Here is a 13,619-nt window from a genome sequence, read left to right as displayed (position 1 = left end):
GATGACTTGACATTATCCCAAAGGCATCAATGATTAGCAATGATTAGAAAGAGTTCATTTAATAGACACATTTTCCCCCGAGATATGACCAATAAATGTCTTGCCCATTTTAGAACAACCCAGAACAGGATTAGCCTCCAAGTCATTCCAAGAATGGCCAACCTTCCACTCTGGGAGAAGGTGTGAAATAACTACCTTCCATTCCGGGAGAAAAAGTCAGATTTAAAGTGTTGTTTTTAGGGACCTCCCTGGTGGCGCAGTGGTTAAGAATCCGCCTGCCAATGCAGGGGACACGGGTTCAATCCCTGGTCCAGAAAGATCCCACATGCCGCAGAGCAACTAAGCCCGTGCACCACAACTACTGAGCCTGCGCTCTAGAGCCCACGAGCCACAACTACTGAAGCCCGCGCACCTAGAGCCCGTGCTCCACAACAAGAGAAGCCACTGCAATGAGAAGCCTGTGCACCATAACGAAGAGTAACCCCCGCTCTCTGCAACTAGAGAAAGCCTGCGCACAGCAATGAAGACCCAATGCAGCCAAAAATAAATAAATAAATAAAGTTTTTACATCATCTAACTGTACTGCTGGATTTGAGATGAGATCACACACCAACGTTTGGGAGCTGAGATGATGACCTTAGATGTGGTAACAGTGCACCTTGAAGGATGCCACCTCTCACAGGTGTTCAACACCTGTTACAAAACATGCCCATTGTGGGCACTGGGCTCACTTGGGGAAAAGGACAGCTGACTGCAGTTCCTTAGTAATCACCCCATGCCAGGCTCAGTACTTAGTGCTTGTCTGTCTCTCACACATACACATACACAATTATCAAAAAATGTTCCCAAACCTGTACAAATGTGATATGAACTAATTTAGCTTAATAGGTATCTAAAGAATTAATAATTGAGCATAAAGATGTAGTCAAATTCTATTCACAACAACCTTGACATTAGAAGACGTTGGCAAAACCTAAAAATAATCACTTTTGCTCATACTGAGAAATACAGCATGACATCGATCCAAATAATCCTGAGGAAACCTGGGCAGACTACTGCTCCGTCCATCCATGAGGAAATACAGGTGGCAGGAACAGAACTTAAAAATGGGACCATTCTGACCAAAACCACATCCAATCTCTTTGTTCTCTGTTGTATCCCCAGTACCTAGAACAGTACCTAGCATATGACAAGTCCTCAATAAATACCTGTAAATAAAAAAATTTTCACTTAAGGAATGAGAGGCACAAAAGGATTAAATAATCCACCCAGGTCGCACATACATTACTGGAGCAGTGTTCACTGTACAAGGTAATAACAATTACTGATACTTTAATTACTGGCTTTTATGTAAGCAATAAAAATTGGATCTCAATAGGAAATTATCTTGTGTAAATTACCTTGTCAGGACCCTCTAATTAATCATCTTTGTAAGTTTATAGTTTAAATATCATTTGCACAAATTCTAGAGAACACAAACATCTAGCACAATCCAGGCACATCGTTGGTTGTTCACTGTTTCCTCCTTCCTTCCTTATCTCACTATAAGGGAAGTCACCCAACACACAGCATAAGAAACCATCATAGCTAAACACTTAAAAGGCTTAACATATACTAATTCAACATCACCTCCAGCAATTAAGAAAGCAGCAGGTTTTGAATCAAGGCTCAACTACTTTCTAGCTTTGTGACATTCTACAAGTTAACATCTAAGCCTCAATTTTTTAATCTATAAAATAGAATTAAGAGCAGTGTTTATCACATGGAAATGATCCATGCCTGGTGCATAGTAAGTGCTCAATATATATCAGTTTGCATCAATGACCAACATAAGAACTTCTTTAATTATTTTTTTGAATTTTATTTTTTATACAGCAGGCTCTTATTATCTACTTTATACATACTAGTGTATATATGTCAATCAAAAGGGACTTCTAAAAAACAGTAAGTATGTCCTTCGATTTACACCATGTGGTGGAGAGCATAAGCTATGGAAGAACAGCTCTGGGTTTGGGACAACTCTCCTTATCTAACTTTAGGACCTTGGGCGGGTCAACTCCTCTGCTAGAACCTCAGTTCCCCACTCTTTAAAATGGGGATGATGAGCCCCACCTTGCAGGATTGTTGTTACCATCAAGGGAGAAGAGGCACAAAGTGCCCAGCTAGCCCATGAGCAGGTACTCACCGAATGGCAGTTACCTCTTCCCTTCCGTTACAGGCTAGGAGGTAGAGGGAAGGGAAAGGAATTGGGCAGGGGAGCAGCGGCAGGCCGGAAAAAAGCCTCCAGAAATGTTTACAGAGAGGTGAAGGTTCACGGCTGCGGGGCGTTTCATCCCCGCCGCCGGAGGCTCCACGCAGCTCTCCCTCATTTACCACCTCTAAGTAGCCATTTGGGTATCTCTGCCTCCTGCTGGCCCATCTCCCCCAAGCGATTCCGCACGTAGATCAGAAGACACGCTCCACCCCGCTACCGCCGTAGTCGGAGCGAAGCGAGTCACTCCTTTCCAGGCCTTGGAGCCCCTCACTCGGGCGCTGGAGACTGCACTCACCTGTGAGGCTGACACCAGGTCTCAATGTCAGCAGCGCCCCGGGACCGCGAGCTCCCAGTGAAGGCGCAAAGGCGGTGACGCTCAGACTGCGGCCCAGCGACGCCCCCACCACGCCCCCCATGGGCGGCCGGGCCCCTCTCCCCGCTGCAGCCGGCAGCCGCGGAGCCCCCACGGCCACCAGCAACCAGCGTGTGGAGCACCACGCCGCCATCTTGGCCCGGGGACACTGCGCCTGCGCCACCCGGCTCAAGGCGGCCTCACGCGGACGACGCACGCGCGCCGAGCCGGCACTTCTGGGGGCGGGGCCCGCTGCGTTCACTCGCGGGGGGAGTGAGGGAGACACGCACACACCGGGGCGCAGGCGCGCGTTGCGCATGCGCATCCGCACCCAATGCGCTTTCTTCGTGGCCGACGCCGAAATAATGTTTGCTCTAAAAAGTGCTAATAGGTAACTTGTCTTGAAGAGCCTAGTCATTCTGTGCTGGACGATCAATACTGTATCTGTATAAGGACGTGGTTGAGTGCAGCCGAATGTAACTGGTCTGAGGGGCCCTGCAAGGGGCGGGACTACAAACCCCGGCATGCAATGCGGCCGTCAGTAGCGCAGATCTCAGCATGCAGCGCACGGCTTCCTTCTTCCTGACCCTGAGTCTTAGGTCTCCTTGCTTGAGGCTTACTCACCCGGCGTAGGCGCAAGCGGCTGCGGTCTCTGCCCTACTCCCAGATTCAGGCCTCAAGCTCACTCTCCCTCTGGCTGATTCCCCACTAAAAGAACTTTGATCACTCAGCTCTCTCCTAAGCCTATTTGTCTTCTCCAAACCTGTAGTGAACTTGCCGATCGCTGAATGAGAGCCGAGCTACCCGAAAACGAATTTAATAAACGTTTTGGGCACCTGTTAGGTGTCCCGCGCGTTCTAGAATGTTGAGGATGCAATGATGAATGACATACCATCCCTACTTTGGAGGAGCTCACGATGAGTCGAGAGAGACAGGCTCCTTGGTAACTAAGATAATGTGATCAGTGCTATCGTAGGTATAAACAGTGTTACAGGCACACAGGTGAAGGAGTTTCTCAAATAGGTCAGGGGCATTGGGGTGTCAGGGAAGGCATCTGAGAGGTAACATTCGAGTTGGACTTTGGAGAAAAGTGTGTCAGGCAGCGGTGGAGGGGAAGAGCATTCTAAGCAGCAAGAACTTCAAAAGCAGATGTGAAAGTGCTTGCCTTGTACGCTCTAAACTTGGGGTGTGTGACTGGAGATGAGGCTGGAAAGATAAACCTGGCCTGGTAAGACCTGTAGAGGGGTTTCTGCTTTCACACTCCCACCACCACCACCCCTAACAATAGAAAGGTAACCTGAGAGCTCATGGATGAATTTAAGATGGTCTGTGCTCCTTGCGCCTTCCCCCATTATACATGAAATTTTTGTGTATGTGGATGTAAATCTGGGGAAATATCCATAGCTTTCATCAATCAAATTCTCCACAGGCTCTGAAATTGAAAGAAGGTTATAAACCACTGGTCCAGTGAAAAAGAGTTATGAGGCTGTTGTAAACTGCAAGAAATAGTTGAGAGTTTGCACTAGGAAATGTAGAGGACTGAGGTGAGCAAGGGACATTCTAGAGAAACAAGGAAAAGGCTGTCCATGGGATGGGAAGTGGGGAAAAGAGTTTGTTTAATATTTAAATGTCTCCAGCATAGTGCTTAAGCTTATGGGCTGTGGAGTCAGACTGCCTGGGACTGAATCCCAGCTCTGCCATTTACCAGCTGTGTGTCCTTGGACAACTTACTTTACCTCTCTGTGCCTCAGTTTCCTTTCTCTTTTCTTTTTGGCTGCGCCACGCAGCACACAGAATCTTAGTTCCCTGACCAGGTATCGAACCTGTGCCCGCTGCAGTGGAAATGTGGAGTCTTAACCATTGGACCAGACCGCCAGGGAAGTCCCTCAGTTCCCTTTCTCTAAAATGGGGGCATAATAGTAACTACCTCAAAGGATCATCTGAGGAGAGAGTGAGATAACCCATGTAAAGCCTTCATACTGTACTTGGCACATAGTAAGTGCTCAATATATGTCAGTCCTATGTGCCAGGCTCTATGCTAAGCACTGGAACACCAAGGAGAACGCAGACAGTTACTTGCCCGCAGGGATCCCAAAACCTAAGGGGAGGAGGGAGGGTGCTGGATGAGAAGTACAGCTTTCAGGAATAAAAGCTGAGAACAAGAGCCAAAGGGATTTTCATTTACCACCTCAGAGCGAGTTAGGAACTAGAGGAGGGCTCACTAATATGAAAACTTTGTCAGCTTTGTAACTTCCTCACTGTTTTGTATTTTAGTACCAGCCCCTCCCCCCATCTACTTCCCCACAGTGATTAACAGTGAAGATCCTTCACACCGAAAGTGGGTGTGTGTTCTTGTTTTAGGGGATAGCAGGAAGGCTGATTGTTGGGGAGGCCATATTTTCTCTTATGAAGCAGAGAGCCCCAAGGGAATGGAGTGGGTGAGGGTGACTACTAAAGGAGAGGAAAAAGGCCCTGGAGAGAACACGGAAGCCTCTGGCAAGACTCCCTGGTGAGAGCAGCCTAGGGCTGTGCCTGCTTTCTCTCACTGCTAGTCACCATAGAAAAACAAGAGATGATACAATTACTGAACATGAGTAGATTACAAAGCTTGGGAAATCTCCACAGCAGTGGTCCTTGGTCTGTGCTTCCTGAATCATCTTGAGTCGATGGTTGTTTGGATACAACGAATATGCTTTTTTTATGTTCTCCAAACGGTAGTCATGCCAAGCTAAAAATCCCAGGAAAGAAGCAGTTTTTGGGGAAAAAGATAATGAGTTATTATTATTTGGACTGAACACCCCTGAGATATCGATGGGACCGATTTCAGGCAATTGGTGGCTATGGAGGGATCGGAAAACTTTGGCTGTGCTAAGAACAGTCTCTTTCCAGCTCACAAAGAACTTTCTCATGTTTTCTATCTTGATACAATCACAACCCTGTGGGTTAGTAAGGCAGAGGATATTTTTACAAATGGACCCCTCACCCTCACCACAAAATAACAGCAAAATAAGCTCTGAAAAGTGAAAAGACTTGTCCAAGTTCACACAGCTGGTGAGTGGGTGAACTAAGATCTTTTAACAGCAAAACTAGAGCTCTTCTCTTTAAACCGTGTGCCTTGGTAAATTGTGATCAGTAGATCCCAGTCATATAACCCTGGATAGTTTACAAAGCACTTCCTCATGCAGAATTTCATTTGCTTTTTACAACAAAAGGAGGGAGGCACGGCAAGTATTTATTACCACCCTCACCTACAGATGATTTCACCGCCATCCAAGGACTTCAGCTGTGACGGAACACAAATGGATCCATCCCAGGCTGTGGCTAAAAACTGGGATGAGCACACAGGCGACACCTACCCACACTTTCAGGCAAAATATGTCCTGGGTCTCCTTCCCTGCTTCCTCCCCCACCCCTGCCCCCTTCTCTGGTCTAAAGCCAAAAACTTCAGCTTTAAGGAGAAACAAATGTTTAGGAAAAGGCAGACAAGTTTCGCAAGCATCTTCCTGTCTGCACTTCTCACTTTACTATTCTACTGCGCCCTTTCTGGCTCTCCTGAGGTGGGGAGATCTGGGAGCACTAGCAGGGAATTTAAGTGTGGTCCTCCAGCGTGCCGGGCTGAAGGCAAAGGGAGACTAGAGGGTCTACCCTGTGATTTCCAGTGGACATTGGGCTTCTGAGGTACTATGGGACTGCCCAAGTCCATGGCTACATGATGGGACCGCTGCTCCGTCTCCATATGAGTGAGGAGCCCTTCCCAGGAGGGCAGAAGGGCCTAAGCCTTCAGAGGCAATACAAGCAAGGTCACAATTTCTCTAGTTGTAGCATTTCCTTTCCTCCCCAAGAGAGTATGGGACAATTCCGAGGGAGTGTGGAATGTGGGACCCAGATGTTCCCAGGCGTGACCTCTGCAGTGGGTGCAGTTCCCTGCAGTAGAAGATGAACTATATCCTTGCCTGGCTCACCTGGGTATTCCCAACAGGACTTTCATGCTAATGATTTCCTAAAAGGCCCTTTAAAAAAACCACAAGTGGTTTCAGCTCCCAGCTAAATACTCTTCTGCCCAAACTAGGCTTAACCTTAAGCAATGTTTCACAAACCTGAGAAATGAAAGGAACTCCTAAAGGAAAAAAAGAACCACAGATGCTGAGAATAAAGCTGTGGATCTCCTGGTGATCAGTAGACTCCAAAGTGAAAAACATCACCTTAGTAAATGACAGTCTTTTCTATGGAAATGTCCTTTAGTTGTGAATTATCACCACAAAAGTTAAATTTTGTGTTTCTGTTAAAATATTTTGGGGACTTCCCTGGCAGTCCAGTGGTTAAGACCCCGTGCTTCCATTGCAGGGGGCACGGGTTAGATCCCTGGTTGGGGGAACTAAGATCCTACATGCCGCGCAGCATGGCCAAAGATATATATATAAATAGTTTGCAAGTTATTGTAAAAAAAAATCAGAACAAATCACTAGATGTAGTAAAACTTCAGAGCCCCAGGACTACATGGTTACACCTCCATAAACAACGAAATAATAATACAAGGTGCACTGTCATGTTTTTCTCCATTTTTGAAATGTACTTTGTTGCTTAATTGTTCGCTTCCTGTGCTGAAATAACTACATGTGCCTTTGTGTATTTTAATAGACAACCATTTCAGGGGCAGAAAACTAGATCTAAATAATTTGTTATTGGCACTGAAGCTGGCCTCATGCCTCCCTCTCTTGCAAAAATGCTAATTTATGGAAACAACTGACTTTACAGAAGATTAAGGGAACACCATGTCAGAAACTTCCTCTCTTTGGCATCACAGCTGAAAATAAAGATGCATCCTAAGGCTCTTTAATGCTTTTGTGTGTTTTTTTTTTGGCTTTCTTCTTGCTCATCCCTTTTCTTTCTGCTGATGTCTCTTCCTTTGGTTACATGAAGTGTTTTGAGTTTTCTAGAATGAGGACCTCACTACAATGGACTCCCAAATTCTTGTTCATTATTAATTACTCTTGGAAATAGGACCTGTGAAATTGAAATTATCCTGCCAGGCACCAAGCTAACCAGACATCCGCCCTATTGAAATTTGATCCACGTTTTGATAGGCTGCCTTTTAAGGTAGAGAGGTGTCTTCCTGTGTCCTTATAAACAGACAGTGAAATGGGGTTTCTAGGAGTGCAAAGAGACAAAGCTGTCAATTCATAGGCTTGAGGGGCTGGAAGGAATCTTGGAGGCTGTCAGTTCAACTTTGCAATCCATGAAGTAACTTATTCTGCTCATGTCTGCAGCGCCTTAGAGCTCTGAACTCTACTAAAATTATTCTCCAGTGATCACTCAGCCAGAATGGACCTGGGAACACTTGAGATGGTCATTCTCTGGGCCTTGATGATGTCCCTCTGGCCCTTCCGTCTCCCCTGCTGTGGCGCTCAGGTTCATCACTATGGCAATGGAAAAGTTGATATTCTTCTACTCTGCTTCCATCAGCCCCCAGTTTGTGGCAACAGTCACATGACCCAGCACAGCCAGGGGCATGGCCTCTTTCTCTCCTGGGAGAGAAGGTCAGGGGATCACAAACCCAGGTGCCAGGACCAAACAGGTAAAGCACAAGAGTGGAGTGGCTGTGCATAAGACCACAGGGGCTGGGACTTCCCTGGTGGCATAGTGGTTAAGAATCCACCTGCCAATGCGGGGGACGCAGGTTTGAGCCCTGGTTCAGGAAGATCCCACATGCCGCGGAGCAACTAAGCCCGTGTGCCACAGCTACTGAGCCTGTGCTCTAGGGCCCGCGAGCCACAACTACTGAAGCCCGGGCGCCTAGAGCCTGTGCTCTGCAACTAGAGAAGCCACGACAGTGAGAAGCCCGTGCACCCCAATCGAGAGTAGCCTCAGCTTGCTGCAACTAGAGAAAACCCGCGGGCAGCAATGAAGATCCAGCGCAGCCAAAAGTAATCAACTAAAGATCCCACATGCCAGAATGGAGATCTTGCATGCTGCAGTGAAGATCCCATGTGCCTCAACTAAGACCCTATGCAGCCAAATAAATAAATAAATAATTTTAAAAACCAACAGTAGTATTTAAAAAACAAACAAACAAAAGACCACAGGGGCTGGTGGGACTGTGGTGAGGAAAACATGTTTTAAAAGTGGCAGTTGCTGTGAGCTCCAGTGCATTTTAGCCACGTAGGGATGTGGACCTAGTGTTGCCAGATCTTTCAGTTTTTCAAGAGATCTGAAATCCAAACTTTTTTGAAGCTTCCCAATTTTTAAAACACCATGTGAACCACTAAAACATATTTGTAGACCAGATTTAGCCCATGGCATATCCATTTGTTACCTCTGGGGGTTAAAGGCTTTCTCGCTTTCTGACTGTGCCCATTTAGGCCCATCTGACATAATGGTACATTAAAAAAAACACAAGTAATTCAGGGATAACAGTGAAGTGACATCAAGCAAATCTGGGAGGTTTACAATGAACTTTTGCAGTAGGTGTATAGTTGATTTATATATTTTTTTTATTGTGGGAAAATGCACATAATAAACTTTAACATCTTAACTATTTTAAGGGCACAGTTCAGTGGTTTTAAATATATGTATAATTTTGTGCAACCATCACCACCATCCATCTCCAAACTCTTTTCATCCTGTAAAACTGAAACTCTATACCCATTAAACTCCCTACTTCCTCCTCCCCCAGCCCCTGGCAACCACCATTCTACTTTCCATCTCTATGATTTTGAGTACTCTAAGTACCTCATAAATGGAATCGTACAGTATTTATCTTTTTGTTCTCAAGTTTCATCTATGCCTGATGAAATCTGCATCTTGCTGATTTTCTTTCCTTTTTTTTTTTTTGGCTGCGCCATGAGGCTTGTGGGATCTTAGTTCCCCGACCAGGGATCGAACCCTGGCTCTCAGCAGGGAAAGTGAAGAGTCCCAGCCACTGGACTGCCACAGAATTCCCGATTGTCTTTATTTCTTTTTTTTTTATCTTATTTATTTTTGGCTGCGTTGGGTCTTCATTGCTGCGCGCGGGCTTTCTCTAGTTGCGGTGAGCGGAAGATACTCTTCATTGCGGTGCGCAGGCTTCTCATTGCGGTGGCTTCTCTTGTTGTAGAGCACAGGCTCTAGGCGTGCGGGCTTCAGTAGTTGGTGGCTCATGGGCTCTAGAGCGCAGGCTCAGTAGTTGTGGAGCACGGGCTTAGTTGCTCCGCGGCATGTGGGATCTTCCCGGACCAGGGCTCAAACCCGTGTCCCTTGCATTGGCAGGCGGATTCTTAACCACTGCACCACCAGGGAAGCCCCCGACAGTGTCTTTTGATGCACAAATTTTAAAAATTCTTATTAAGTCCAATTTGTCTATTTTTTCTTTTTTTGCCTGTACCTTTGGTGTCATATCCAAAAATTCATTGCCAAATCCAATGTTGTGAAGCTTTTTCTTTCTTTTTTTTTTTTTTTACAAATGAGGCAATTTATTAACCCAGCATCATTTGTTCTAATGCTTCTTGTTGGCAGCTGCCACCTGTCCAGCAATTCCGTCCAGATCTCTCTGTCCGTGAGGTGTTAGTTTGCAGCCCCCATCTTGGTCCTTTTCCACCATTTTCAGCCCCTCCAGGGCTTGGAGGACCCGATGGGCCATGCTCTTGGAGCCTCTGCTGAAGTGGCTGGGCATAACACCATGTCTCTGACACCCCTCATAGATCTTGGTCATGGAACCAACCCCAGCGCCGCCCTGGAGGTACAGGTGCCGTGTTGTGGAAGCAGCTTGTGTGTAGAAACAGTTCTCATTGTAGGGAGCGAGCTCTCTATGCTTGGCCAGCTTGACAGTGTCCACCCATTCAGGGACTTTCAGTTTCCCGGACTTTTTGAGGAAGGCTGCCAGAGCTCTGACGAACTCCTGCTGGTTCACATCTTTTACAGTAACTCCAGGCATCATGCAGCCTCCAAGCTGCCAGCCAGGGGAAAGGTTGTTGTGAAGCTTTTGCCCCATGTTTTCTTCTAAGAATTTTACAGTTTTAGGTCTACAGTTGACTTATATTTGAACCACAATACATAACATCTGAATGTCCCCGTACTGGAAGTTATAAGTCAAATACAGTTGATGCAAATAGGGGTTACTGCATACTGTAGAATTAACCAAGCAACCAACAGTAACTAAAGGATGGTAATAAACTTTTAGTAGGACTTCCCTGGTGGTCCAGTGGGTAAGACTGTGCTCCCAATGGAGGGGGCCTGGGTTCGATCCTTGGTCAGGGAACTAGATCCTGCACAAATGCTGCAACTAAGAAGTCCACACACCGCAACTAAAAATCCCTCATGCCGCAACTAAGACCCACTGCAACCCAAATAAATAAATAAATATTTTTTTAAAACCCTAACTTTTAGTAACTGTAATTCTAAAAACAATATCTGGTATGGAGATCCCTCAGAAAATTTAAAATAGAACTATCATATGCTCCAACAATCCCACTTCTGGGTATATATCCAAAAGTATTGAAAGCAGAGTCCTGAAGAGATATTTGCACAGCCATGTTCTTAGAAGCATTACTCATAATAGCCAAGAGGAGGGTGAACCCAAGTAACCATTGATGGACAAATGAATAAACAAAATGTGGTAAATACATGCAACAGAATATTATACAGTCTTAAGAAGGGTGGAAATTCTGTCACATGCTACGGCAGGGATGAGCCTTGAGGACATTACAATGAAATAAGCCAGTCACAAAAGGACAAATGGTGCATGATTTCACTTGTATTTGGTATCTAAAGTAGTCAAATTCATAGAAACAGGAAGCAGAATGATGATTACTATGGGTTGGGGAGAAGGGGAAATGGGGAGCTGTTGTTTAATGGCTATAGTTCCAGCTTTGCTTGAAAAAGTTCTGGATATCTGTTGCACAACACTGTGAATGTCTTTAACACTCCTGAACTGTACAGGTAAAAATGTTAGATTTTATATGTTTTTTGCCACAATTTAAAAAAAAAAAGCATAAGCGACACCTGCAGTAACTGAACACCACACGAACTCAAGACTGTACTGATGGTGCCTTTTCCAAAGCTGCTGGAATTCCAGAGTCTGAAGAGTATGTGCCATGGGAAAGCTGAACTCCAGTGGCTGCCAGACTGCTTGGAATTCCAAATCCCAGGCCTCAGTCAACCCTACTGACAGTCTATCTTTAGTTTATGGAGATCAAAGGCGCGCTTAACTCAGTCAGGGCCCCTGAGTGGTCACATTTTACCTGTGAGAACTGAAATAAATAACTTGCATTTTGGAGTCCATTCGTGCCCATCGTCAGACTAAGCTTTCAGAGTTACCCTCTGGGCAGCCTGCTTAAGTTGAGGCTGTTGTCTGCAGCAGGCTGCGGAAGGCGAATTTTCACAGCAGCAGGACGTTGCGACCAATCATTCGCATTCCTCAGATCAAAGTCCCCTTTCCAGACACGCCTGAGCAGGTGTTATGTCTGTTCTCAAGCAGAAAGCATATTCTGGAATCACGGAGTCAATTTTCAAAGCGAAGAGAAAGGCTTGTGGAATGCATCGCCCCAGGTTTGTCCGGGGACTAACCAAGCAGCGCCGGTTGGGCAAATTTGCTGTTTAAGAGATTCTCCATGGCCCTTATCTACTGCCCTTTCAGCTTATCTGTAATTGATTGATTTCCTTCGAGGAGTTTTGCCCTACCGCGCCCAAGGCCTGACTCGTCCTTATAAGGGGACGCTGAAGTCTCCATCCCCCCTCCTACCGAGCCCACATGACCTAAGCAGGGTGGGTGGGATGCGGAGCCTATAGAGTAGGTCCCACGAACAGGGATTTGCATCAGACCTGGGCTCCCCTCCGCTGCCACTATCTGTGTGACCCGTGCCAGCGGCCCGTCTCTCCCTGAGAGCGTTCCCAGTCTCCTAAGTGGAGCTAGTTCACTTCTGGTTTCCCTCCTCCCGGGGAAGGGCGTGCCCCGCACACCGGAAAGTCTCCCGAGGCAAATCCCTAGCCACAAAATCACAGCTGTTGCCCCTAGTCCCGCACGCTCGGCGGGACCGGGGGCGGACAGCGCGCCGCACGTGACCTCCGGACCCGCGCGGCCAGGCCTCCGGCATCGGGGCGGGGCCTCCAGGGGATGCCGAGCAGCGATTGGCCGCCGGGGGGCGGGCCCGCGGCGTGCGCGCGGAGGGAGAGGGGCTGGGGGAGTGGCTCGGTGGACCGGAGCGGGCTGCGATTGGCCTGAGGCGAGTAGGGGCGTGGCCGCGCGCGGCGGTCCGTGGGTGGGGCGGGAGGAGGCGGGAGTCGCGGCTGCTCGCGGTGCACCTGAGAGCCGACGCCCGGGTCCTCGAAGCTGCGCCCGCCGCGGTCCCCGCCGCCATGAACCGCTTCAAGGTGTCCAAGTTCCGGCATACGGAAGCTCGGCCGCCCCGCCGCGAGGTGAGCCCGGCTGCCGTCGCCCCTTGCCCAGCGGCCACCCCTCCCCCTTCTCTGGCCCAGCGCGGGGACCCCCCGCCACCCGAGCCCGCCTGCCCAGGCGCGCCCCCTTCAGGCCCGGGCCCGTCGTCCGGGCCGTCCGTCGCCGCGCGGCGGTCAGAGCCTGGCGCTCCCTGGACACTCTCTGGCTTCTCGATGAGCCCTGCGGTCCGCTGGCCCGGCCGCCTCGCACCGGGACCACCGAGGCGGCGCAGCCAGCCCAGTGGGGCCAAGGCCTGAAGCCTGCGAGGCTGCCTGCCTTCCCGGCTTCCGGTCGGCCTCGCTCCGAGCCGGGCGGCTCCTCCTCCCTGCCTCCCCGATCGTCCCTGCCCGGGGCTGGGGTGTGAGAGACATGCCCCTCTCTGCCCTGGTCTTGGCGAGTCCGGGTGTGTCAGCTGGAGAGGGGGAGCGCCTCGGCCAGAAGCGCGCCCCTCCCTCGGGTTTCCGCCGGCGCTTCCTCTCGCGGCTGGCGTGAGCTCTTCCCCTATTCGGGGTGATGCTGCCAAAGGCTGGGTGGGGCCTGGGAAGCCCAAGCAGGTGGAGCCCAGAGGAAGAGCTGAACCAGGTGGTGGGGGGGGCACCTCGGTC

At 48.5% G+C, this 13,619-nt stretch overlaps 2 protein-coding genes and 1 pseudogene across 8 annotated transcripts in view; 1 reads left to right on the top strand and 2 right to left on the bottom strand.

The window, feature by feature from the left end:
• DNAJA3 (DnaJ heat shock protein family (Hsp40) member A3) overlaps positions 1–2,786 on the bottom strand; it is a 32,452-nt gene extending 29,666 nt beyond the window's left edge. For 2 of the 3 annotated variants that reach the window (XM_082362113.1, XM_082362114.1), the window contains exon 1: positions 2,550–2,786. In XM_082362113.1, coding sequence (XP_082218239.1) covers positions 2,550–2,760 — 211 coding nt within the window. In that variant the 5' untranslated portion in view covers positions 2,761–2,786. The remainder of the gene's footprint in view (positions 1–2,549) is intronic. The other variant, XM_082362115.1, reaches the window with a different exon arrangement.
• Positions 2,787–10,015: 7,229 nt separating this feature from the next.
• Positions 10,016–12,402, bottom strand: LOC309614189 (small ribosomal subunit protein eS19 pseudogene; annotated as a pseudogene). The gene has a single exon. The product of its transcript is annotated as a small ribosomal subunit protein eS19 pseudogene (transcript).
• A 422-nt stretch (positions 12,403–12,824) lies between these two features.
• The window catches only part of LOC309614152 (mitochondrial import inner membrane translocase subunit TIM16), a 67,387-nt gene continuing 66,592 nt past the window's right edge, over positions 12,825–13,619 (top strand). Inside the window, exon 1 of one of the 4 annotated variants that reach the window (XR_014236047.1) lies at positions 12,825–12,995. Coding sequence is in view for 2 of the 4 variants with exons in the window: in XM_082362073.1 (XP_082218199.1) it covers positions 12,936–12,995 (60 nt within the window). In the remaining 2 variants the exon portion in view is untranslated. The remainder of the gene's footprint in view (positions 12,996–13,619) is intronic. The other 3 variants (XM_082362073.1, XR_014236046.1, XM_082362072.1) reach the window with 3 other exon arrangements.

This window comes from Balaenoptera borealis (genome assembly GCF_965194805.1).
Source record: "Balaenoptera borealis genome assembly, chromosome: 16".
Classification (NCBI taxonomy): Eukaryota; Metazoa; Chordata; class Mammalia; order Artiodactyla; family Balaenopteridae; genus Balaenoptera; species Balaenoptera borealis.
Note: the sequence above shows the minus strand (reverse complement) of the source record. Positions and strands in the feature narration are given on the sequence as shown.